The following is a 26,562-nucleotide window of genomic DNA, read 5'->3' as shown; positions in this document are numbered from 1 at the left end:
GAAAGGGGTCGGCCGACAACAGCCAATCCCAAGCCCGGTCCCGCCCCTTGGGCTGCCGCGTCTGAGAGTTGAAGGACGGAGTTCCGTGACTCGGAGGTCTGGGAAGCAAGAAGACACGCGGCAGCACCGTGTTTCTTACAAGGGAGAATACATTTTCCTTACCATCTAGTCAGTCTAGATTTCTCTTCCCCTTTTATCAGGGATGGGGAATGGGTGTCCCGGGACCGCACGGCAGCCCCGCCTCTTCCTGAGGATGGGCACGTGATACCGGAAGTGGGTGGGAATAATACGGAGGCGTTTCCGGCAGGCCCCGGCTGCTGAAAGCCGGGGCAGACGTGCTGCTCCCGGTCCGGGTTCTTGTCCCGGTCCCGCCCAGGCGGCGACTGAGGTTTGAGAAAGGAGGTGTCGGACGCGCTGGCCCACCGCCGCTGTACACTGCAGCCTTATCTCAGCTCAAAATGAACTATATGCCTGGCACCGCCAGCCTCATAGAGGACATCGACAGTGAGTAGCTCATGTCCTCTGGATGAAGTCTGGGGTGTGATCCTTCCTCCTGGGCGGGTACCTGTTCATGGGGAGCTTGTAGAATTGAGTCTGGGGCGGGCGGGGGGCTGTTTTTAGCACACTTCAGGGTGTTCGGCTTTGACATCCTCCACGTGAGTGAAGAGCCACAAGACACTCCGTTTGCCTGCCTTCTGTCCGACTACCTCTATCCTGCGTCTCGCCGCCTCCACCGGTCCCCGGGCCGATAAGCCACAAGCTGTAGAATTCATTCCTGCTTTGGAGGGACGCGGCTGCTAATACTCAAACTTGAGAGTTGCCCCTCCCTACGTCCACTATCTCCCACCTGCAATATATCGACGTACCTGGTTGTTACTCGTGGGTGAATGAGAATAGTTAAAGAAATGGTTCATTAAGGAACGAAAATTTTCAGATAACAGCTGTTGGACTTAATTGTCAGTAAACGTAGGTTTTATGCCATGTAGCCGTTTGCATTGCAGTCTTTAGCACTTTTAGGTTATGATGATAGAGATCACTGCCAGACAATGATACTGACTTTTCTGGAAAGCCTGAATCACTTCAAACCTATTTTTCTGTTCGACAGTTTTCTTTTACTTGTACTAAGAAGACTTCCCTTTTTCTAAACTCTCATCTGTGAATTATTCCTCAAGCAACATTTTCTAATCCTTTTAATCCTGTGGTCTGTCTCATTAATTTCTAATTGCTGCAGAATGGATTACACAGTTCCAAACAAGTTACAACAATCACAGTTACTATGTATACAAATTTTAAAAGTGAGTCCGGTGGGGCACCTGGCTGGATCACAAAGTAGAGCATGCAGGACTCTTGATCTCTGGATTGTGAGTTCAGCCCTTGGGTGTGGGGATTACTTAAAAATAAAATCCTCTAAAAAATAATAAGTGGGCACCTGGGTGGCCCAATTGGTTAAGCGGCTGCCTTTGGCTCCAGTTATGATCTCAGGGTCTTGGGATCAAGTCCCACATCTGGTGCCCTGCTATGCAGGAAGTCTGCTCTCCCCTCTCCCTGCTGCTCCCCCTGCTTGTACAGTCTTTCTCTGTGTCAAATACATAAAATCTTTAAAAATAATAGTAATAATAAAAAGTGAGGCTGTGATCATACTCTCTTTTTCTCATGGTCTGAAATCATTCTTTAAATCCAAATTAATGATTTTGCTATTGAAAGAAAATGTAGTGTGAACTGGACTATGTTTGTATATGAATAACAATTGCACAAGCCCATCTGTAATATGGTGGCTTTTTTCTTTTTTTAAGATTTTATTTATTTATTTATTTATTTGACAGACAGAGATCACAAGTAGGCAGAGAGGCAGGCAGAGAAAGAGGAGGAAGCAGGCTCCCCGCTGAGCAGAGAGCCCAGTGCGGGGCTCGATTCCAGGACCCTGAGATCATGACTTGAGCCAAAGGCAGAGGCTTTAACCCACTGAGCCACCCAGGTGCCCCATCTGTAGTATGTTATGAAATCTTCACTTTTAGTCATCTATGGATGCCGTTTTGCTCCCACCTCTCATTTTATGTATCTGAACTATGTGAGGCCCCTAATACATTCTGCCAGTCTACTAAAAATAATTTTTATTCTCAAACTTCTAACCACTTCTTTGTGGACTCCAAGCCTCCTTTACTGAGAAGTTTGAAACCATTTCTTACGCACCCTTCGCTGTCCCCCCAACCACACAAACTATTTCCTCTTATCTTCTCAATCTTTCTGCATATTCACCCATCCTCTCATCTGAGTAGGAAGTATTCCTCCCTTTCAGTCTGTGTCCTCTATTACTCTTTCTTCCCACTATTTCTTCCATTAATGCCCTTTTTCTCTCATATCATCTCTCTCTCCCTGGATCCTTCCCTTCATTCTTGTCCATCCATCTCGTACTTTTTTCAGTTATGTCTCCTCATCGAACTCCTATCCCGTTTTCATATCTTTACCACCAAACCTTTTGCATCCTCTCCATTTTGACTCTACTTCCTGGCCATCTACAGTAGACCTCCTCTGTTACTCCCGCAGTCTGAGTTTTGTTGTCATCACACTGCTGAAGCGGCATTCTTAAAACGCAGCAGTTTGATGCATTCTTCTGGGTTCTTCCCTGTCCTCTGCAATATTGCGATACTATTAACACTGGATTCGTAATTCTGCTCTCTTGATTTCTGCAGCACTGGACTTGCTGATTTTCTCACCTATCCAGCTCAATGTTCCCTAAAATAGGTGGCTCCTTGGGTCCTAACTTTGGTCTTCCTCTTTTTTTAAGATATATTTATTTAAGAGAGCATGTATGAGGTGAGTGTAGGGAGGTGGGGGCAGAGGGAGAGCGAGAATCCCAAGCAGACTTCCGTCTGAGCATGAAGCTCAATCCCAGGACCCTGAGATCATGATGTGAGATAAAATCAAGAGCCAGCCACTCAACCAACTGAGCCACCCAGGTACTCCATGCTTCTTTCTTTAAATCTCTAGGAGAGCTTCATGGACTTTAATGATTATATCACCTCTTCGTGGACTTATCCAAAATTGCTCTCATTCTGACCTCTTTGACATTCCAGTCTTACATTTCCAACTGCTTGTTGGCAGTGACCTGATCAGCACTTCAGAATCATAAATAGCTAATAATCTTCCACCTTAAGCTTCTTTTATTGCCAGCTTCTGGTACATCATCCACCCTAACATGATGACTCAAAATTCCTACATGTGGGGGCGCCTAGGTCGTACAGGCAGTTAAGCATCTGACTCTTGGTTTCAGCTCAGATCATGATCTCAGGGTCACGAGATAGAGCCACATTGGGCTCAATGCAGAGTCTGCTTAGAATTTCTCTCTCCCGCTACAGTACACACCCCCACATTTGAGCACTGGCACAAGGTCTTGCTCTCTCTCCAATAAATAAGAAATCTTTAAAAAATTCCTGCATGTCCTTTACTCATTTCTTCAGCACCCCCCCCACACACACACACAGTCACACCCCACCTTTGCAGATTCCCATCACTTAGAACTACACGGTCTTAGGTCATCTGGGTGACAGTCTTTTAAAGTCCAACTCTTGGTCTCAGCTCAGGTCATGATCTCAGGGTCCTAGGATGAAATCCCGTTGTCTGGTGCGCCTGGGTGGCTCAGTGGGTTAAGCCTCTGCCTTCGGCTCAGGTCATGATCCCAGGGTGCTGGGTTCGAGCCCCGCATCGGGCTCTCTGCTCAGCGGGGAGCCTGCTTCCTCCTCTCTCTCTGCCTGCCTCTCTGCCTACTTGTGATCTCTGTCTGTCAAATAAATAAATAAAATCTTAAAAAAAAAAAAAAATCCCGTTGTCTGCATTTGGTTTGGTCTGCTTGAGGATTCTCTCTCTCCCTCTCCCTCTGCCCCTCCCCCTGTGAGTGTGCATGTCCTCTCTTTTTCTCTCTAAGATAAATATATATGTTTTTTTTTAATATTTTATTTATTTATTTGGCAGACAGAGATCACAAGTAGGCGAAGAGGCAGGCAGAGAGAGAGGAGGAAGCAGGCTCCCTGCTGAGCAGAGAGCCCGATGCGGGGCTCGATCCCAGGACATTGGGATCATGACCTGAGCCGAAGGCAGAGGCTTTAATCCACTGAGCCACCCAGGCGCCCCAGATAAATATATTTTTTAAAAAACAGTAGAACAACACCGTCTTAGTTCTCGCAACTCTCCCTTCTCATTGGCCTTAGTGTAGGTTTCCTCTTCATGTCTCACATTCTGCTCTCCCTTTTCTGCCCGTTCAGTCTTCAGTGTTTTCTTGTAAAGTATAATCCAAATTGAACCTGCTTCTGGTACTTTGGGGCTTCATAGCCTGTGACTTCCCTTTACATCCCCACCTTTTAGCCAAACATATGGATACATACCTGCCTTTTTCCCCTCTGCTTCCTAAATTACAGATTCCCCTTTCCCTTTCCCCGTCATTCATCCCAGAGGCCAAAAATTATCTTTTAAGGCTCAGCTCAGATACCTCCACCAGCTAGATAATTTCCCTTACATATAATTAAGATATGCTTTCTTGTTGTATTTAATTATAGTGCAAAGAAGGTTATAAATTCCTTCAGGGAAGAATCACTGTCTTATTTCTCTGTTATGTTTCTAGAATGTACTTTATGCATAGCATTAAAGAAATTAATGAATGAATTTTGCTAGCTATTCTGGTAACTGGCTTATTGTCATTCTTCAGTGTCAGCTCAAAGACACCTCTTCGGAGAGTTTTCCCCTAGTCACCCTCTCTTCTGTAGCTACCTTCCCTCTCTCTTCATCATGTTATCCTGCTATTTTGTTTATTATTCCATTGTACTAATCACAGTAGGTCGTTCGTGTGTGTGTGTGTTTGTGTGTGTGTGTTTACTTGTTTGCCTTTCTCCACCAGGAATGTAAGTTGATATGGTTGGTGACTTTGTGAGCTTTCTTCCCTACTGTATATCTAAGCCCCAGACCATTGCTCTCAATAAATATTAATTGAATTTTTGCTCTAGCTTACTATCAGCATCCTCATTCATCTGTTGGAGGCATTGTTTTTATTTAAAACCTTCCCTGCTCCCAAAGTGTGAAATAGAAGCTCTTCTATAAGTTGAGAGGAAAATAATTCTAATATTAAGATCATATAGGTCATCTAGACTAAATTTCTCAATTTGTGTATATAGTAACTGACATGACACTGGGAGGGTTTAACTGCTAACATCAGCATCTAGAGCTGGGAGTCAGACTTCCAGGCTGCTCACCCAGTCTTTTGCCCACTCTGCCACCACGGGAATCTTCTCATCTAAACCACAGGATGCCTTGGTCCTCCCTCTAATTTCCTAGTAAACTGTGCCTTAAATACTTTGGAAGAAGTGGTAGAGCTTAACCTGCTGTTAACTTTGTTTTATTGTTAATCCTGTAAACTCAATGAAGCTAACAGTGCTCACTTTTTAAATATTTTTTCCTCTCCCCAGAAAAGCATTTGGTCCTGCTTCGAGATGGAAGGACGCTCATAGGTTTTTTAAGAAGCATTGATCAATTTGGTATGTACTAGTTACAGACTTCTCTGTAGTGAACAGCTGCTGTTGTATGTTTGTGTTATGTCATGTTGAAATTTATTTATCTGCAAATTTTTCAAGTGTCTGGCATAATGGCATACTGTTTGGAGTCATTACATCATTGTTTTCTGTTTTATGATTAAGTGATTCAAAGCTAATATTTACAAGCTTGTATTTCTAAAACTGGTTTTCCCTAGAACATTTGATTAGTGTTTTGGACTTTTTTTATTTTCCCCAGTAGAGGGAGCCAAATGATAGGCATAAACTCAGTCCACTGAAAAAGCTGCTCATTTATACATTGGCTTGGGTGCGACTACTCTTCAAAGCAGTTCCTGCACTGAAGGTAATCCCTCCCTGTCCAATGAAAGCTGGGTAGTAGAAGGCATTTCCTGAAGCATTTTTGGGGTCCCAACTTTCGGTTCAAGATTTTACACTTTAGGGATACATCAGACTCGGAGAATCTCAGTCTTTGTTTTGCATCTTGCATTTTTCTATATAGAGATCTATATTTGCTTCTGTTTCAAGGAACTTCTCAGTTCATAACAACATTTGTTGGACATCTGCTAGTGGATTTCAACATAATTGAAATGCCTAGAGAAATTACAGAAGATAGCATAGATACAAACCAAGACAAATAGTACCAATTTATAAAAGAAAAATAATTATTCTTAAAAGACTGGGGTTCTGAATCTTAAGTCAGGTTTGTCCTTTGGGGGAAAAGTAGCAAATCCTGACTTTATTGTCAGATTACCAGGTATTGTTATCTGACAAAGTAAAAAAAGAGGTTTTTGTGTATCATAATCGCTGGATACCTGCACTGGGTTATGTGAATCTTAAGTACTGAAACAAAGTTAAATCTTTGGTAAATCATCATATATACATACTCACGCAACATAGAAAAACTGCTTTTTGTTTAAAAAAAAAAAAAAAGTTTCCAACTCTGCAGTTTTTTAGGTTCTAGAGTCTTCCAAGTGCCCTGCCCTTTTATATTTTCTTCTAGTCATGTCAGTATTCACAATCTCACTGATGTAAAGGAATTTAATTTTTGTAACTGATTCCCACCATCATTCATGCATTAGTGCAACATAATCCCCAATATTCTCTTTTTAACAGTTGTTTAGAAGTCTCACAAGTGGTGTGTCTTAATAAAACAGGGGAAGACTGTTTAAAATTTTAGCTTTTCCCAGAATTAGAAAGTTTGGAAATCATGTTCAGTGAAATCTTTTCTACTCAAAATAACTGATTATTTGAGTTATGGACCTTTACCCAATAATTTGAACTAAATATCTTTGTTTCTTCCCTGTGCACTTATAGCTAATTTAGTGCTACATCAGACTGTGGAGCGTATTCATGTGGGCAAAAAATACGGTGATATTCCTCGAGGGATTTTTGTGGTCAGAGGAGAAAATGTTGTCCTACTAGGAGAAATAGTAAGTGAAAACCGTTAAGCTGCTGTGGGTCTTGATAATCATACTAGTCAGGTTTCTTTTTGCCTTTTCAAGAGGAAAAAATATATTTTCCACATGGCACCCAGCTTCTCACAGAAACCACCACATCAGTTTAGGAAAGCTACAGGTATAAAAGGAAAACTACAGAGAATAATTAACTTTGTTTCAGTGCCTCTTGGCATTTTAAACATTTTGATCCCATTAGCAGCAAAGCATCATTGATTTTACCTGATGTAGAAGTAGCATACTGTACAAACATGTTCATCAATATATTATTTCTTCTATCTTTAATAGTAGAAAGTTGAAAAACTTAATAACAAACAGATGAATAATTCAATAAAGTATGATTTATACACACTGGAATATTTTGCAGTCATTTAAACAATTGGTTATAAGTAGGTTTTCATGACAGAGCTAATGAGCAAGGCTGGGAGGAAAAAACACATTGGATATACATCGTGATGTCCTGTTTTTTAAAGGGGGAAGGGGAAGGAACGAAGGGGGCTGTAGGAGAAGCCTTTCTGTTACCTCTTGAGAACGGAGCTCAGCCTCACTTGGATCCTTAGCTCACAGCCAAAGAGGATACCTCAGTATGCCAGGGAGACCAGTTGGCAGGTGAAAAGTTAAGTCTTCTAAAGTGTTTAGGGGTGTGTGTGTGTGTACATACATAACCATGCATATACACAATATACATTTATTTAGGCATACACACAAACACACACACTATTAGAAAACTAGATAGCTAATAGAAGTGCTCTGACTTTTTGGGGGCGGGGGGCTTTTTAGGTTTTTATTTTAGTTACAGTTAGTTAATATACAATAGTTTTTTTTATTGTTGTTTAAGATTTTATTTTCAAGTAATTTCTACACCCAACATGGGGCTCGGACTCAACCCCAAGATCAAGAATCGCATGCTCCTCCAGCTGAATCAGCCAGGCACCCCAGCATACAGTGTTATGTTAGTTTCAGGTGTACAGTATAATGATTCTCAGACATTTTTAAAAGAAGATAAAACTTGATTTCATGTTTTACATAAAATATTTACTTAAAAAGAAAAATACCTTATTAAAACCTTTGGCTTTGCTTCTGATTATTGGGTTTGCCAGGAGTATCGAACTAAAAAGTTTTGGTGTTTGCTTTTATCCTTTTCTGTCTTGTTTGTAAAGATTTCAGTATAGTTTCTCAATAGCTAACTGCATCTTAAATCAGGTTTACAGAAGTCTTTGGAGTGGAGTGGTTTGGTCTATAGTGACTTTTAACATGAAGTTGTTTGAGAAAGTAAGGAGATAATCTGCCAGGGTCCGGTTGGCCTGGAGACCTCTAGCTGAAACACTAGCAATGACAAATCAATACTGTCAGTAACAGCATTGCTACGTGCTGCTATGAAATGGAGGAAATATTTTTTTCTAATTTTTAAAGTGTTTTTGCGATGGGTATTTTTGGTTCAGTAGATCGTTTTTTGCATGTTTCAGCGGTAGAAGTTAATCTCGTTGTAATACACAGAGGCTGAAACACAGCACTGTGGTACCATGAGGTGTGGGGAGTGGCGTGAGCAAATGACTAAAGTGCCCTGCTGGTATATGAAGAGGGGCTGACCCATCTCTGGATAGTAGAAGTAGGAGTGATTATTTTTCCTTTGTTTATGCTTTTCTTAATTTTCAAAGAGGAAACACGACTTTGCTCTCAGGAGAAAAGATTTAAATTAAAATATTTACACATACTCTGCTTCACTTTTATAGTCGTGGACACCACAAAAATGCTGTGTGTGCCATTGCATTGGCACACGTGGGCCCTCATCTACGTGGTACACATATAGATGAGGAGGAGGGAACTTGCACTTGGTCTTGAGAAAGAAAAAGTTTGTGGAGAAAATACTCATATCTGTTAATGGTTTGGATACTGCAGAATTTTTACAGTGGTACCACTAAAGCCTTGTGGTTTGGGAGTGCTTATACAGCTCTATGATTAATGGTCAGTGTGATGAAATTAAGTATCAGCCCCAGAGAAACTCATACCCAGAAACCAATTCAGGGCTGTAAACATCTTTTGTTTAGGAAGTCCCTGGATTCTGCCTCAAGGATGGTGATGCACACAGCCTTAAGTAATAAGACTGATTGTTGGGAATTGGCATCATTAGAACCACATGACTAGCCTGATGAGTAACATATTGAAAACTAGGCAGTACACCACGCTAAGAACATTATCTTCCCTTCAGCTGCTACCCATGGATTGTGAGGGTGGATTATTCTTGATTAGATATATTTCGCCTGGTTCAGCTAACATTTCAGCCAAGGCAGGACTTGCTTATGTAATTTGTGTGGCTTTCATTCCAACCTCTCTGGTGAAAATCTTCCCCCTGATGTCCCTGTCTGTGGGTTCTGAGGTCTTGGCAGCACATGGCGTGTTAGTACCCAGTGGAGGGTGCAGCGTCTGGAAGGTTTGTGTATATGTTGATGCCTTCCCAGAATTTTATAATCGAAAACCATAGAGGAAGATAAATAAGAATACCCTGTATATATAATCTTTCCATTTTACAGAAACAAGAATAGTACCTATATGTTCATTTTAAGGAGAATAAGTTGAATCTGGATAGTGAGATACTTTTATAGCAAGGTTCTGCATTATAAGATTAGTTATCAGATATTTATCAGGTGTTCAGATCTAAAAATATTAAGAATAGGGGCACCTGGGTGGCTTAGTTGGTTGAGCATCCAACTCTTGATCTCAGCTCAGGTGTTGATGTCAGCATTGTGAGTTTGAGCCCCACATTGGGCTCTACACTGGGTGTGGAGCCTACATTAAAAAGCATATGCCCGAGTGAGTGAAAAAATTACAGTTAATATTTGCATTGTAGGATTTTTTTAAGTCAATATATACATGGAAAAATTAGAAGGCTATTCACCAAAATATTGTTCCATACTGGAATTATGGGTAATTAAAAAAAATTTTTTCTGTTTGTCCATTTTCTAAATTTCATACAGTGAGCATGTATTTTTAAAATAAGAGAAAAAAAATTTTTTTTCAAACCAAAATATAGAGATATATATTGGAGCCAAACTGGTTTAGTAACCTAATTGGTTTACTGAGGTTTTCTCTAGTAAATTTGTTACCATTAGAGGGGCAAAGAATCTTGCATTATAATTTAAAGACTCCTAGTTAATGGAACAGAGGGACAGTTTTTTGTCTTTGGGTGGGGGGTGCTTCTTTGAATCAGTGTTCTCTACCTCCTTAGTCAGCCACAACTGTCCTTTTTAAGCTGACTTTGATAACATAAAAATATAAAACTTATATAAAGCCATCTTGGTCTCAGTAACTTCTTTCTTGGATCCTTTGGGGTTGGGGAAAGAGCTGTTCATATGTATATACATATATATGTATAATTATTGTTTAAGAAAAACAATCCTTGAGTAATGTAGGACTTCAGGTAACTTAAAGTTTATGAGACACACTAATACTTCTCCCTGTTACCAAATTCACATAAGTATATGTTCTAGGTGGTGTTGCCAGCCACTCCTGGCAGCCACTCTGTCCCCAGGAGAAGGCTATTTCAGCCCTGTCACAATTATAAAAAATAACCCAAGCCCGACCCAGGAATCCATTTGCATAAAGGTCTGTAATGTTTTCTATTCTCGATGGTCAGTTGAGGCTTTTCAACCCTGCTTCTTTTGTAGGACTTGGAAAAGGAGAGTGACACACCCCTCCAGCAAGTGTCTATTGAAGAAATCCTAGAAGAACAAAGGGTAGAACAGCAGACCAAGCAGGAAGCCGAGAAGCTGAAAGTTCAAGCTCTGAAGGATCGGGGTCTCTCCATTCCTCGGGCAGATACTCTTGATGAGTATTAAGTCACCTGCTCGGAGGCTATTGCTCTTGGGGAGCAGGGGCTGTCACCCAATGAAAGTGACATCTGGTCACCTTACACATTTGACTAGAGACTAGAGTTTTGGAAAGTCCTTTTTATTTTGAATTCTTTCACATGTGCAACATGAAGAAAACACGTGGCTTTTTTTTTTCCTTTTTAATGACAAAAATCATGGTTAAAAAAAAAAATCAGTGGCAAGGACTCCTTTCACATACCACTGTGGAGCAGGCAACTACTTCTTTATATTGCTCTTCGTGTCCCCAAATTAGCGTTCACAGAAGACATTCTTCATTTACTTGTAAATAAAATAAAAGTCTCAAAACTTGTGTTATTTCCTAAGTTTGAGTTGCCTCCAGTGAATAGATAAAATTAAGTTTCTGCTCCCAAAGGTATAAGCTGTCCACACACCAGGATCTCTCCCTTCTGTGACAATTCCAAGTTGCTAGTTACTTACGAAGGAATATTTTCATTCTAAATATCTTGCAGGCCCTCCCCCTCTCCCCTTTTCATGTTTTGGTCTGGTAAGAAAAACACATTTTCAGGCTTGAGGAAGGAGCTTTCAGTCAAGTTTTGCAGTTACCAGTGGTACCAGAAGCCTCCGTTTTGAGAAACCGCATCGCATCACAGCTATATTGGCTGGTCCTGCTTCGGCAGCAGGTGCTCCAAACTCTGCATGAGATCCAGCACTTAAGTTAACACAGAGATGGACAAGACTCATCACCCACCTTTGAAAAGCATGTGTGACTTTAATCACAAGAAGATACTGCAGGCCATCAGAATTACATTCGTTTTCCTGAGCACCACTCTTTCAGAACATCTGACACCTCCAAGGAATTTGGTTCACTGTAGGATCTTGTTTTTTTCCAACCTCCTTCAAACAACTCCAAATGCATTAGCGAGAGTTACGGTTTGTGAGGAAAAGGGACCTCATTTTCACAATAGAATTTCCTACCTTCACACGGGAAACAAAAGCAAAAATGAACTTTTGGGACTTCATCAAGATAAAGAGCTGCACAGCAAAGCAAACAGTCAACAAAACAAAGAGGCAACCCACAGAATGGGAGAAGGTATTCACAAACGACACTACAGACAAAGGGCTGATATCCAAGATCTATAAAGAACTCAAACTCAACGCCCAAATACATAAGTCAAAAAATGGGCAGGAGACATAGCAGACACTTCTCCAAAGAAGACATACTAATGGCTAACAGACACATGAAAAGATGTTCATCATCCGTAGCTATCAGGGAGATTCAAATCAAAATCACATTGAGAAACCTTACATCATTGGGATGGCAAAAATCGGCAAGGCAAGAAACAATGAATGTTGGAGAAGCTGTGGAGAAAGGGGACCCTCGTACACTGTTGGTGGGAATGCAAGTTGGTGCAGCCACTTTGGAAAACAGTGTGGAGTTTTCTCAAAAAATTAAAAATAGAGCTACCCTATGACGCAGCAATTGCACTACTAGGTATTTACCCCAAAGGTACAGATGTAGTAAAAAGAAGGGTCATCTGTAACCCAATGTTCATAGCACCAATGGCAACGATAACCAAAGTGTGAAAAGAGCTGAGATGGGGGCGCCTGGGTGGCTCAGTGGGTTAAAGCCTCTGCCTTCAGCTCAGGTCGTGATCCCAGGATCCTGGGATGGAGCTCCGCATGGGCTCTCTGCTCAGCAGGGAGCCTGCTTCCTCCTCTCTCTCTCTGCCTGCCTCTCTGCCTACTTGTGATCTCTGTCTCAAATAAATAAATAAATAAATAAACAAAAAGAGCTGAGATGGCCTTCAACAGACAAATAGATAAAGAAGATGTGGTCCATATATGCAATGGAATAGTACTCAGCCATCGGAAAGGATGAATCCCCAACTTTTCCATCAACATGGATGGGACTGGAGGAGATTATGCTGAGTGAAATAAGTCAAACAGAGAAGGTCAGTTATCATATGGTTTCACTTATTTGTGGAACATAAGGAATAGCGTGGAGGACATTAGGAGAAGGAAGGGGAAAATGAAGCAGAGAATATCGGAGTGGGAGACAAACCATGACAGACTATGGACTCTGGGAAACAAACAGGATTTTAGAAGGGAGAGAGGTGGGGGGATGGGTGAGCCCGTTGATGGGGATTAAGGATTGCATGGAGCACGGGGTGTTCTATGCAAACAATGCATCATGGAACACTACATCAAAAACTAATGATGTACGGTTTGGTGACTAACATAACACAGTAAAAGAAAAAAGATATATATGATCTTCGGGAAAAAAAAAAAAAAAAAGAATCCCAGCCTTAGTAAGTTTTGATCCTTGCTTTCTCACCTCTGTCACCCAGGCAGCAGCTAAGAATTAGACACAAACGGTGAAACCGGACTGCTAGCTTCCTTCCATCTCCAGCTGCTTGGCACAATGGCTTGCCCCCAGCTCTGCCCGGCCCAGTCTTTTTACCGGTACTGATATCTGGTGCTGCTTCTCCTGGCCCATTGCTGGCACTCTTCTTCCATTATTAGATTTTAGACTCCTCAGTTCACACTTTTCTATTATCTTTAATCGTCTCTTCCACCAGTGGTTCCCATACGACTGCTCTCTAGGGAGACAAATAAGGATGGCCTGCCAAAGCCCTTTTCCTGTCCGTCTTTATTCTAATAAAATTGTATACAAAAGGGTATCTTTTTCTCCTCTAGCTGTTCTTTTTCCTTTTTTCTTGGCTCTTGACCTTATATTACATGCTCTTAGCTAATTTAAACCACAGCTTTGCAGCACCTGGTGGGCTCAGTTGAGCATCTGCCTTGGGCTCAGGTCATGATCCCACATCTGAGCTCCCTGCTCAGTGGGGCGTCTGCTTCTTCCCCCCCCCTCCTCTCTCACTCACTCTCAAATAAATAAAGTGTCTTTAAATAAACAAATCACAGCCTTCCCCAGCTGTGATAAGCTCCTAACAGGCCCTGGATACTCAGTAGGGCCAGATAGTCTCACAATGTCCATGGTGCAGGGCTTTTCAGGGAAGCCACGTCCACGTGAATCCCAGGCGTATTACACAGAGGGGAAGATGGCTGAAAGTGGTCTTGTTTTGCTCACGTGAGGAGGGGCTGGCGGGCTCAGGCAGAGACAGTACAGATAGTAGACACACCGGGCCACCTCTAGTCTCAGCCATGCATGAACCTCATGACGACACTGCCCAGCTCAAGAGCCAATCCCGGGAATTGCAGCGGGGAGAAACAACTAGAGGCGAGGCAGTTAAGGAACAGTTCCACACCTCCATTCTCCCCCCAAAACAAGTTAGGCATATCTCCGTACCTGTGGAGCATCTTTCACCTTTCAAAAGGCCTGCTACAAGAGCAGCTCCATGCAACTTCCTTTCCCATTAGGAGCCAGGATTCCCACTGAGGTACACAGAAGGCATCCTGGCCGCAGACGTTGCAGGCCAGAGCCCCAGTGCCTAAACAGTCCTCCGGCTTTAAAGGAAGGCCAAGCCTGCTCGTAATCAAGGGAAGAGGAGCAACAAAGAGTAGTCTGAGCGGTCGCCTTGGAGGTAACATGAGCTGAGCAGGAATGTCATCCATGATAAAAGCTCATGTGCAGGGGTGCCTGGGTGGCTCAGTAGGTTAAAGCCTCTGATTTTGGCTCGGGTCATGATTCCAGAGTCCTGGGATCGAGCCCCACATCGGGATCTCTGCTCAGCAGGGAGCCTGCTTCCTCCTCTCTCTCTCTCTCTCTCTCTCTCTCTCTCTCTCTGCCTGCCTCTCTGCCTATGTAATCTCTGTGTGTCAAATAAATAAATAAATCTTTAAAAAAAAAAAAAAAGCTCATGTGCACACACACTCTACCAAAGCAATTGGTTCCTAAAGGTGACCCTTGACAACACAGGGTTTAGGGATGCCAGCCCCCCTACACAGTCAGAAATTCCTATGTAACTCCTGACTCCCCAAAATCTTAACTAAGAGCCTACTGTTGACTGAAAGTCTTGCCCATAACATAAACAACTGATTAACATGGGGGCACCCGTGTGGCTCAGTCAGTTGGGCAGCCGGCTCTTGGTTTCTGCTCCAATCATGATCTCAGGGTCCTGCGATCCAGCCCTGCACTGGGATTGATCCCTGCATCGTGGGGCTCTCTATGCTCAGCAAGGAATCAGCTTGAGGATTCTCTCTCCCTCTCCCTCTGCCCCTCCTTTCTGCCCTTCTCTGAAATCATCTTTTAAAAAGTCATAAGAGAAAATACATTTACAGTACAATACTGTATTTATCAAAATATGCCCCTGTAAGTGTACTTGCGCAGTTCAAACACATGCTGTTCAAGGACCGACTGTACCTTAAATCCAAGAGAGGTCAGGTCTTTGCTGGTAAGACTGAACATGAAAATAACTGGACCCGCCAAGCAACCAACAGGATTAATTAGTAGAGATCATTGGGTTGAATGTGGAGATGTCCTTCGCTGCAGACAGATGTCCAGGTGTGTAGAGTGGAGATACTTGGTATAAAAACGTCTGGAAAAGCATCCCAGGGAAATGTGGGGGTGGGGGTGGGGGAGGACTTGTCAGGGGTGCTGGAAGGAAAGAACATAGTCTTTAGCCTGTTTTCTCCCAACTGCAGTGCCCCCCATCTTACAGATCACCCTCCGGCACTACCGCCCCCCAATAAGGAGAGCAAGAGCTGGCTTCTGAGAACTAAGCAGCTCTTGTATCCAGTTAAGTGAACCAAGATCGAAAGTAACTTTTACTATCCCCTTCCCAACATCTTCTAGCCTGAAAGAATTAGAATACCGGCTCCAGGAAATGGAATGTATCCGTTGTTCATCTGGCTGGGTGCACTTCGGCAGGACTCCCCTACCGGCCTCCTCCTGGGTTCTGCCTGGGCTCCCTCGAAGCAGAGGATGAAATCAAGTTCTTTTCTTTCCTCCTACCTCATTTCACTGCTCTGCCTCTTTCCCATACTCAGCCTATACTGTACCCATTCTCCTTTTTTAAAAAGATGTTTTTCGGGGTGCATGGGTGGCTCAGTCCGCATTAAGTGTCTGCCTTCAGCTCACGTAATGGTCCCAGGACGGAGTCCCACATTGGGGGTGGGGTGGAAAAAAAAAATCTCTGCTCAGCAGGGAGTCTGCTTTTCCCTCTGACCCTCCCCCTTCTCATGCTTGCTCTCTTTCTCTCTCTCTCTCTCTCTCAAATCAACAAATAAAATCTTTTTTTAAAAAAGTGTTTTTCCTAACTCTAGCCATTCAGTAGTTGCTACAACTTGGCTGGGAATGGCCACAGATGCTGCTGCTCTGGGCAGCCAACTAGCCCATAGCAAGGACAAAAAGGAAGAGCAAGGACTCAATGTATCTCAAGGTCAGGTATCCAGATGGCCTGGGAATTTATCTGTAAGACCAGATTTTGTTGATGTACAATTTATACACAGTAAAACCTCCTCTTTCAATGCACAGCTCTATGAGTTCACAACTGCCTACAGTTATGTGCCCACCACACCTGCCCCTTTGAATTTAACTTCTCTCTCCTTCCTGGCCCCTGGCAACCACTGACCTGTTTCCTGTTGCTATAGTGTATGTTGGCAACTAATACAAAATTTTCTTAAAATACTGTACAGGTTAAAAAAAAATTCTGGAAGGTTAAATTCAGCCCACCCGTGTTCCATTTATTCTTCTGGTTTAGGCTATTCCAAAAGGCAGAAAACTTTGTGTACCCTGCCCAGGTACAAGAGATCTCCAGGCAAGGAGACCTAAAGCCCGGCTTACCTGCAGAGATGGAGAGTGAAGGGGAACACGAAACAAAATATAATCTGAGAAAGTCATTCATCGCCCTAAGTTTGTTGATGACCACTATATGCCAGGATTGACAGGCTATGAGAGGCAACACTTGGTACCAGTTTCCAGAGAGAAACACGAGGGTTGGTTTTTGTTTTTGTTTTGTTTTTTAAGATTTATATATCCAGTTATACACAATTAATGAATTATTGCACATTACATCAAAACTAATGATGTACTAGAAGTTGGCTAATTGAATTTTTTTTTTAATTTTTTAAAGAAATTGTATAGCAGTCTATATTTTTTCTTTAAGATTTTGTTTATTTATGGGGCGCCTGGGTGGCTCAGTGGGTTAAGCCGCTGCCGTCGGCTCGGGTCATGATCCCAGGGTCCTGGGATCAAGTCCCGCTTCGGGTTCTCTGCTCAGCGGGGAGCCTGCTTCCTCCTCTCTCTCTGCCTGCCTCTCTGTCTGCTTGTGATTTCTCTGTCAAATAAATAAATAAAATCTTTAAAAAAAAATGTACTCTAAAGCGAGGTAATCCATAATCACCTCAAGTCTGATGACTCAAACTTGCCTTAACTTTCTGCTGCCTCCTCACAATGCCACCTTGGGAGGAAAACACTGCGTACTTTCCATCCTAAATGGATGGAAAGCAGTCCAGGATTTGCCCTCCCCTCCAGGCTGACCACCTTTCAGAGATGGAAGAAAATCAGTATTTATTGAGAATGTGTGCAGTACCAGCCTCTTACGCTTTCCGAACATTTATTAAACATTGATGTGGTTATGAATTATCTAGCACTGTGCTGAGCACGAGGGGTTTAAAAACTTGCAAAGGATCCAAGTTCTCATGGAGTTTACAGGTCCTTACGGAGCTATGGACATGCAAAAAAGGGGGACCTGCATGTGTGGGGACACGGAGTATATAAAAAACCTCTATCCCAGGGCACTTGGGTGGCTCAGTAGGTTAGACATCTGCCTTCACCTCAGGTGCTGATCCCGAGGTCCTGGGCTCAAGCTCCAAGTCAGGCTTCCCACTCTGCAGGGAGCCTGCTTCTCCCTCTCCCTCTGCTTCTGCCCCTGCTTGTGCCCTCTCTCTCAAATCATTAAATTTAAGAAAATCTTAAACACAAAACCTCTGTGTCTTTCTTCCAATCTTGCTGAGAACCTAAAGCTGCCCTAAAATAGTAGTATTTTTAAAAAGGGGTGTGTGGGAGTGAGGGGCGGGAGGGACAGTGGTCTTCCTGATACTGTGATACACTTTTATCAAGGGGGCCCACGGGAAAAAGTACTGGATTCTAGTTAAAGAGCAGAGCAAGGTGGGGGCCCAGGGGAGGGCTTGAGGGCAGGTGATGCTGTGAGTTACCTGTGAGTTACCTGGACTAGAAAAGGGTGTGTACGGGGCAGACAGCCCGCAGGCCCCAGAGAAGACAGCCAGGGTGGGAGACACTGGAGGACCCAGAGACTGGGCTAAGAGGTCTGGACTTTCTCTTTTGAGCTCCTGGTGTATTGTCACCTGATGGCAGCCTTCCCAGCACCCTGAGAGGGTCACACAAAGGAAAAGAAAAGGACAATATACCCCCATTTCATGGATCAGGAAGTTCAAATGGAAGCAGCGAGTGGCTGGGAATCTCGAAGCAAGAGACAGATGGGGGACCGGGGAACCCACTGCAGTGTAACACCCGTGTCTTCCACTCCCCAGCCTCCCCACATGGCCAGCCCAGCCTCTCAGGTCGCGACGAACCCCCCACCCCTGCCGCACACCTCCTCTGAGCCAGGGACCCAGACAGCTCAGCCCAGCACTGCAGGGGAATCTTCCCGTACCCCCCAACCCCGTACTCCACCTCCCACCAGTCCTTACCCTGCTATGGAGCAACCCTCGGATCCTTTCTCTGGGCTGCTGGCCAGACGCTCTTCCCGGAACACACACCCCATCCTCGATCTCAAACCCAGCAGCTCCTAACTGCACTTTCCATGCTCTGGCTCAAATGTCCCTTCCTCCCAGAAGTCTTCCTTCCCACTCTGCGCTCCCCCTGCATGGTGAGGCCCTCTGTACTTCCAAACTCCCTCCTGGGCTCCCCTGCTCTCCTCCACAGCCACATGGTTCATTTTCCCTCGCGAGGGCAGAGCGTCCACACAGTGGACACTCAACAAGGGGGTGTTGAAGGAATGAGGGCTCCCAAACCTGGCCTCTCGCCCCCGCCCACCCCCACCCACCACTCTGCATCGTCTGAGCCTGACCTCTGGTCGCCTTTCTCCCTGGCCTGGCTTGGCCACCCAGTCTCCTCCCTTGGGGCCTCTGTCCTCCTCAAAAAGCAAAGCCAGACACAAATGACATCCAGAGCCAGAGGAAGTTCCAAACCTGTGTCTCCCCACCTTACTGCTCAGAGGGACGGTGAGAGTTAACTGCTCATTGGTCCTGGAAAGGATGAAGAAGGGACTACGAAGGCCTTGGCCTTGGGGGAGGTCACCAGCACCCCTCCCTGAGTCAGTGGCAGCGCTGACATCAGCAGCAGCTGATGCTCGAGTCCGCCATCTCCCGCCCCAACTCCTCCCTGCTTACGGTGGCCAGAACTCTCCCCAGGATGGCAACAGCGGGGCCTTGAACATTATCTGCGTGGACTGTCCCATAATAACCCCCTCCCGCTCCCCACCACCTCCACTGAGGGGCACATGTGCTTGAGGGCGCACGTGTCCCTGTGAGGAGAAGCCAGGGGTAGCTGCCACCCAGCCTTCCCAGCTTGCCCTCTGCACCTTCTCTTGCAGCCGTGAAAGGTTCAGGCCTCCCATGCCTCCGCTGGGGCCTCTCCCTTTGGTGCTGTCTCCTCTGGGACTCTGCCGAGGCTGGAAACAAAGCCTGCAGGCTAGTTTCCTCAGCCAAAGAAAGAGTTACACCCCCCCACCTCCCGCAGCTGGTCACCCCATAGAGAAGGAGCATGAGTCTGCTCTGGGTCCTGCCTGTGGCTGAGTGTGGGGGAGAGAGGGGAGTGGACACGGCGCCTGCCTCAGGGAGGAACAGTCCCATGGAAGAGACAAGAAAACACACACAAACCATTATACAAATCGGGACCCCACACGATGTACCCCGCCAGTGGCAGTGATAGTAAGAATGGGAGACAGGGGAACAAGCCGTTCCAGAGGGTTGGGGGGGGGGTCGAGGAAGGCTTCCCGGAGGAAGAGGGCCCACAGTGGGCCTTGAGAAATGGGCCGAGGGATCTCTGGGCAGCCACTGCTCAGAGAGGAGCCCGGGACAAGGACCCCTGGATTGCTGGACCCTTTCCACTGCTCATGAGGGGCTGATGGAGGGCGGTGGGGGGACTCACTCTGTTCTGCTGGGCGCTGGGTGCTGGGCACCGGCGGCTCTGAGCTCCCATCCCTTTCATCCTCCCTGTAGTGAAAGAGACAGCAAGAGCCAGTGGGGGTCTGCGACTGCTCCCCACCTCGGACGCCTCCCCTACCTGCCACCTCCCGTCCACCAGAACTTTCTCACAAAGAAGGCAGGCCCTGGGCCAGGGGCCACGTAGTGTGATTCTCTTGACCCCCAATATTCTTGCTGGGTGAATCTCGCTTAAAAAGCAACCTCAAGTTCAATCTTTTTTTCTTTTTTAAAGATTTTACTTATTTATTGATTTGAAGGAGAGAGACGGAAATAGCTACAGAGAGCATGAGCAGACAGGAGAGGGAGAAGCAGGCTCTCCGCGGAGCAGGGAGCCCGATGTGGGAGCTCCATCTCAGGACCCCAAGACCATGACCCGAGCCAAAGGCAGACACTTAAGATTCAACCGACAGAGCCAGGTGCCCCTTTAAGTTCAATATTAAAGGGAAAAGAGTTTGTTAGAGACCAGGGCAATGCTTCTCAATGAGTACCATGCAGTTCACAGGATACCTGTGTAGCAACCACCTGGGAATTTTTATTAAATACAAGCTTTAGGGCCTCAATTCTAGACCTGTTAAACTTGAGAGTTTCTGAGGCTGAGGGCCGAAAATCTGCATTTTATTTTTTTATTTTTAAAAAATATTTTGTTTATTGGGGTAGCTGGGTGGCTCAGTCAGTTAAGCATCTGCCTTTGGCTCTCAGGGTCCTGGGATCAAGCCCCACATCAAGCTCCCTGCTCAGTGGGGAGCCCGCTTCTCCCTCTCCCTCTGCCTGCTGCTTCCCGTTTGTGCTCTTTGTCATAAATAAATAGATCTTTAAAAAAATATTTTGTTTATTTATTTGACAAAGATGGAGAAAGCGTGAGTAAGAGCGGGAGAAGGAGAGGGAGAAGCAGACTCCACACTGAGCACAGGACCCCAGAATCCTGACCTAAGCCGCGGGCAGATGCTTAACTGAGCCCCCCAGGCACCCCCAGAAACCTGCATTTTAAACAGTACACCCACATGCTCTTTGAAAACCAGTCGGAGAGTGTGTGCTTTCTTCCAAAGGGCCTTGACCTCAGCGGCTGCTTTTTCTCCTCGCTCCATCCACTGCTCCTTCGGCACCGGCCTCCGGGCTCCTGTCTCTGCACCCTCCTTCAGGCTCCCCGCAAGTGGCCAAAACCACAGTGTGAGGCAATCCCTCTACCCTTGACCCCTTCCTTCGCACAGCGAGCGGTGGCTTTTTTTTTTATCTCCGGATGATGAAGTACAGCCTTCAGCTGGGGGGCATTTAAGACGCAGAACCCTTGGCTGGTCCCCAGCCACAGCTGCAGGACCTAGAGGCAGACCTTGACAGCCTCAGTGGAGGCAGGAGAAGCCGAGGCAACAGCAGCAGGGGCCACAGCACCGCGCCCCTGCCTCTCCCCACTGCCTGGACACCATGCTTCTGGCCACATTCAAGCTATGTGCTGGGAGCTCCTACAGACACTTGCACAACATGAAGGGTGAGCTCCCTGGCCTCTGGGGTGGCCCCGTGCTGACCCAGAGCACTCGGGCAGTGTGGTTGTGTGCGACTGGGAGTGGGGGAGGGAGCCAGCTGCTCAGGCGCTGATCCCACTTGGGCCTCCTGTTGGGGGAACCTGCACAGGTCTCTTTCCTTCTGGACCGCCCTGTTTCCCAGGAACAGCTGGGCTGGATTCTAAGACGCCTGTGTCCCTCCCAGAGTCTGTCACTTCTGCCCTTCTCTCCAGGGCTCCAATCTTTCCTGAGCTCTTCTGACTTTGCCTGGATTGGCCCCAAGGATACCAGGAAGGACTGAGCCACAGTGCAGGGGTGGGAGTGAGCCTTGAGTCCAGCAAGCAGTACTGGGAAGCCCATGCAGAGAAGAGCAAAGTGAAGAGAGAAAGTGGAAAGCTGGAAGTCTGGTTAGATTGTACAAAGAGGAGGCAGAACTGGTTACCCAAGTCTGATTTTATAGAGCTAATCAAGACCTAGGGTTATCTGAGTCAATCCCCTGCAGTTGTTGAAGGGTGCACAGACCAACTTAAAGTGCTTCCCAATTACACCGGGTGGAGCGGGCTTCTGTTTCCGTGGAAGCTGTGCTTGGAATCCCTGCGCCAGCCCTAGACCAACAAGCCTCACCGCTCAGCTCACCATGCTCAACGCCAAGCTCACCGTGCTCAACCCCAAGGACATATTGAGCAGTTACTCCTGCAAAGGACCCCAGCTGCTCACAGCAACACAGACTACAGGGGATGGGGGGGGGGGGTCTTTGATTCTCCTCCTGCAGCAGATTTTTTCTAGTTAGACGAAGCTTCTTTCGGCTCCGGTAACCAACCCAACCCCCCCCCTCCCCCAGTCCAGGCAGGATGAGGCCTGGCCAGCCCAGGCCAGAGGGAAGGTTGACTCTGGCCCCCGGATGCAGCCTGGCTGCCAGAGTAAGGGCCCTGGACAGGGAGTCAACCTGGCACTAATTTAGGTCCCCACTAGGGATCTGTGTTCCTGAGCAAGTCACCTCCCTCTCCCAGTGTTTCCTCATCTGTGGCAAGGAACCCAGTGGTCCCTCTCTAAGGGCGTTTCTCGATCCTAGGCAACAATTTGCTCCCCTCTCTGCAGGGCTGAGGCAGCAAGCTGTGCTGGCCATTGGCCAGGAGCTGAACCGGAGGGCACTGGGGGGCCCGACCCCGGGTGCGTGGATCAGCCAGGTTCGGCGCCGGAGCTCTCTGCTTGGTAAGTGCTGAGGCTTCAGGCTCCTGCCAGCGGCAAATTCCCTCCAGCACCCTCACCTTCCCCTAACCCTAAGCTGGCCTTTCTCACTCACTTTGAGAGTTCCTGGAGTTCCTCAAGGCCAGACCCCCTGTTGGCTGCAGCTTTGTGTTTAACTTCACCTGCAGAGGGGACCCTCTGGCTTTGGCCTTGGCTCTTCAGAGGAATGAGCAGATCCAGATGGAAGGGATGGAAGCCGTGGGTGGGGGAGGCCAGGGAAGCCGAGCAAGCTAGGTCTCTCCTTGGCTGTGTACAGGTTCACGGCTGGAAGACACCCTCTATAGCGACCAGGAGCTGGCCTATATCCGGCAGGGCGAGGAGGCCATGCAGAAGGCCTTGGGCATCCTCAGCAACCAGGAGGGCTGGAAGAAAGAGAACCAGCAGGTAAGTGTGGGCCTGGAGGAACCCACGCTCCTCACCGTTCCACTGCCATCCTTAAGGCCTCAGGATGCCTTTCTCATGCAGCAGGTGGTTTTAATCTGAAAATTCTCCTTTCCCAAGAATACATCCTCAGATACTCCCCTGGCCCCTCAGAGACATCCTGGAGACTCGAGTTTGGGAAACACTGTTCTGGGATCCTTTGTTACCTTCCAAACACATCGTATGCCGCATCTGGCAGAGACCATGCAGTGGGAGTTCTGCATGCGTTAGAGGCCTGCACCAGCCTGGGTCAGAAGTGCCAGGGCCAGGGCGTGATGTTGGGGCTGATCAACCTGCAGGGCTCATCTGGGTTCAGCCACAAAGGAACTGCACGAGAATACAGATGGCCCGAGGCCTTCTGGGTTTCTGGGCTCCTGAGCACTGCATCCTGACAGGGAACCGGTAATAGGCATGTGTTCAAGGCCAGGGGCTCTACTGAGACTCTGGTGGCTCTGCCGTCTTCCAGAAACTTCTATGCTGCCTGTTGCCCTAAGTTCAGGTAAACCCACTCCTTCTTCAAGTTCTGAGTTAGCAGACTCCTGGTTTGGGAGTCAGGAAATCTGAGATGCAGGCCCCGCAATGGCCTAAGGCTAAGGGTCTCTGGGCCTACAGCCTTCCGTTGTAAAATAAGGTATTGGACTGAACATCTCTTTTTTTTTTTTTTTTAATTTTTATTTATTTGACAGATACCACAAGCAGGCAGAGAGGCAGGCAGAGAAAGAAAGGGGGAGGCAAGCTCCTCGCCAAGCAGAGAGCCCGATGCGGGGCTCGATGCCAGGATCCCGGGATCATGACCTGAGACAAAGGCAGAGGCTTTAACCTACTGAGACACCCAGGTGCCCCTGAAAACCTCTTTTAAGCTCCCACCCGACATTGGGTGTGTGTGATTAGCTGGTTGTGGACCAGGCTCTCCCACTCCCAGGTTTGTCTCGCTCAGCAGCTTTGTGCTTCTGAGTCAAGCAGAGCCTTTTCAGTTGGACCTGCCTACGCCCATCAAAACTTACCACTAAGAAAAGAGGGTCCAGGAGCGGGCAGGTTACCTCTCAAGGCTTTAGCAGATGTTCGAGGCTCGCAGCAAGAAAGATTACCGTCTTAATCAGAAGTGCTGTTAGGCTTCTTCATGCTTAGCTCAGACTTCTTTCCTGCCTTGCCTGCCTTGACGGTCTGTGGGCCTTAAGCAAGAGATATTTTTCTCTGACCTTTTTCCTGAACCTCCTCTTTTGTCCCTGACAGACGAACGGGGACAAAGTGCTGAGTAAAGTGGTCCCAGATGTGGGCAAGGTGTTCCGGCTGGAGGTGGTGGTGGACCAGCCCATGGAGAGGCTCTATGAAGAGCTCGTGGAACACATGGAGGCAATGGGAGAATGGAACCCGAATGTCAAGGAGATCAAGGTGAGGAGAGTCCAGATTTGGGGGTGGGAGGAAGTGGGAGGGTAGGGCCGGAACCCTGGGAGCTCAGTCAGAAAGCTACGCAAAGAAGCTACAAGCTGTGAGTGGTGCCTTTGCCCCAGCACTGGGTGAGTGGTAACTCTGACTCCCTGTGGCCTACTAGGTCCTGCAGAGGATTGGAAAGGACACAGTCATCACCCACGAGTTGGCTGCAGAAGCAGCAGGAAACCTGGTGGGGCCCCGTGATTTCGTGAGCGTGCGTTGTGCCAAGCGCCGCGGGTCCACCTGTGTGCTGGCTGGCATGGCCACACATTTTGGGGAGATGCCCGAGCAGAAAGGTGTCATCAGGTAATACTTGCAATCCCTCTTGGAACATAGGCTTGTGGGATGCACCGCCAAGTGTGTGATGAATCCTCAGCTCCAAGAAACCAGGCCTTGATCTCTACCTTCAGCTTCCTGTTACATGGAAATATTATTTTTCCATAGCAGGGGAGGAAGACAAGTTTGGCCCCACATAGCCACTTTGTCCCGAACTTCCCAGGAAATTTAAGCACCTTAATAATTTTCTAGAACACTTAGGGTTGAGGTTTAGCTGGTGTGTTCAGGTACAACCCTACTGGTGATCAAAATGTAATCCATACTACTCAGAACACAGCTGCTACCCCCATTTTCCAGGGGCACCAGCCACTGCCCTGGACACTTTCTCTGGCATCAGCAACTTAAAGGCACCACGGGAGGCTGCCAGGCTCCAGGTCCACCCAACATGTGTTCTGATGATCTGGCAACCATGCCAACCTTTACATATCACCCTTGGCAAACAATATTTCTGAGATTGGGAAAAGGCAAGGTAATAGGGAAGTGTGGCTAGTAGAACCGATCAGCATAAAGAATTCTGCACGGTCCTCCTGACTTGACTTCTCTCTTCATTTGCCAGAGGTGAGCATGGTCCCACGTGCATGGTGCTCCATCCCCTGGCTGAAAGTCCCTCCAAGACCAAACTCACCTGGCTGCTCAGCATTGACCTCAAGGTGAGGGGTACAAGACAGCTCAGTGTGCAGGTGGTGGGGAGGAAAACTGGCTCTCACCCTCCCACATTACCCCAAAAGGAACGGGAAAAACCCTCTTCCGTTTTTAGACAGGCTGTTGGAGGGAAGAGGCTTGAGTAATGACCTGTTATTCCATCATCTCAAAAGCCTGTAATAGCTTCTCTCCCTTTTACCTCTTGTGTCGCATTTCAACTCTGCAGTTATCAATTTGGAAAGAAGAAACGTAGGCCCCACAAGATATGGTCGCTAGCTCAGCGTCACACAGCTGGGATGAGAGCCGTTCTGTGCTTCTTACACTGTTGGGACAGCAGGGCAGTAATGCAGTCTTCCTGGTCGACCCCAAGGTCACCCCCATAAACAGAGCTGGAAGACCAAGCCCTAAGCAACTCATGTTTGTGATAGGATACAGAGGTTTCTACAGTGGAACATTACCCATGAGATGGCCTAATTCTTCTTCTTCTCTAGGGATGGCTGCCAAAGACCATCATCAACCAGGTCTTATCACAGACTCAGGTGGATTTTGCCAACCACCTGCGCAAGCACCTGGAGTCCAGCCCTGCTCCTGAAGCCAGGTGTTAAGGACCAGCCTGCTTCTTCCAACTGTCCTTAGCTGCACTGGCTTGCACGCTCATCGGGAAGATCTCTGCTAGAAGCCTACAAGTCTAAGATCTTCATCTGGGACTGTGGGATGGGGTGGGAGTGTATTTCCAGTAGGATACTGGGACTCTGATTGGTCAAATTTTACAACTAAGAAAATGGGGACAAGGCTTTTTAAGAGAAAGAGCTTTCTAACTTCATTCGGGGATTAGCTGCGAAATGAAGGTTAAGGGACCCCAAATATTTGTAAGACTTCTTTTTGGGCCCTTACACTTCTATTAAAAACATCTTTAAAATGGTACTGATACAGGGTGCGAGGGTGCTAAACACAATGACTGGGGCCTTGTGTTTTATGGGCTCATGAGCTCCATTCCTCATAGGCCATGTGTGTGGATGCAGCGGGGTTTGACAAA

The 26,562-nt window shown here is 46.6% G+C and overlaps 2 protein-coding genes across 2 annotated transcripts; both read left to right on the top strand.

Moving 5' to 3' along the window:
• Positions 1-60: 60 nt before the first annotated feature.
• On the top strand, positions 61-11,170 carry LSM1 (LSM1 homolog, mRNA degradation associated). The gene is made up of 4 exons (XM_059384487.1): positions 61-504; positions 5,454-5,522; positions 6,852-6,967; positions 10,657-11,170. The coding sequence occupies exons 1-4, from the start codon at positions 459-461 to the stop codon at positions 10,825-10,827; spliced, it is 402 nt and encodes a 133-aa protein (XP_059240470.1). The 5' UTR covers positions 61-458; the 3' UTR covers positions 10,828-11,170.
• A 10,202-nt stretch (positions 11,171-21,372) lies between these two features.
• Positions 21,373-26,131, top strand: STAR (steroidogenic acute regulatory protein). The gene is made up of 7 exons (XM_059384213.1): positions 21,373-21,436; positions 22,548-22,661; positions 22,954-23,081; positions 24,351-24,509; positions 24,670-24,854; positions 25,441-25,534; positions 26,018-26,131. The coding sequence occupies exons 1-7, from the start codon at positions 21,373-21,375 to the stop codon at positions 26,129-26,131; spliced, it is 858 nt and encodes a 285-aa protein (XP_059240196.1).
• Positions 26,132-26,562: the final 431 nt, after the last annotated feature.

This window comes from Mustela nigripes, chromosome 18, assembly GCF_022355385.1.
Source record: "Mustela nigripes isolate SB6536 chromosome 18, MUSNIG.SB6536, whole genome shotgun sequence".
In the NCBI taxonomy this organism is placed as follows: Eukaryota; Metazoa; Chordata; class Mammalia; order Carnivora; family Mustelidae; genus Mustela; species Mustela nigripes.
Note: the sequence above shows the minus strand (reverse complement) of the source record. Positions and strands in the feature narration are given on the sequence as shown.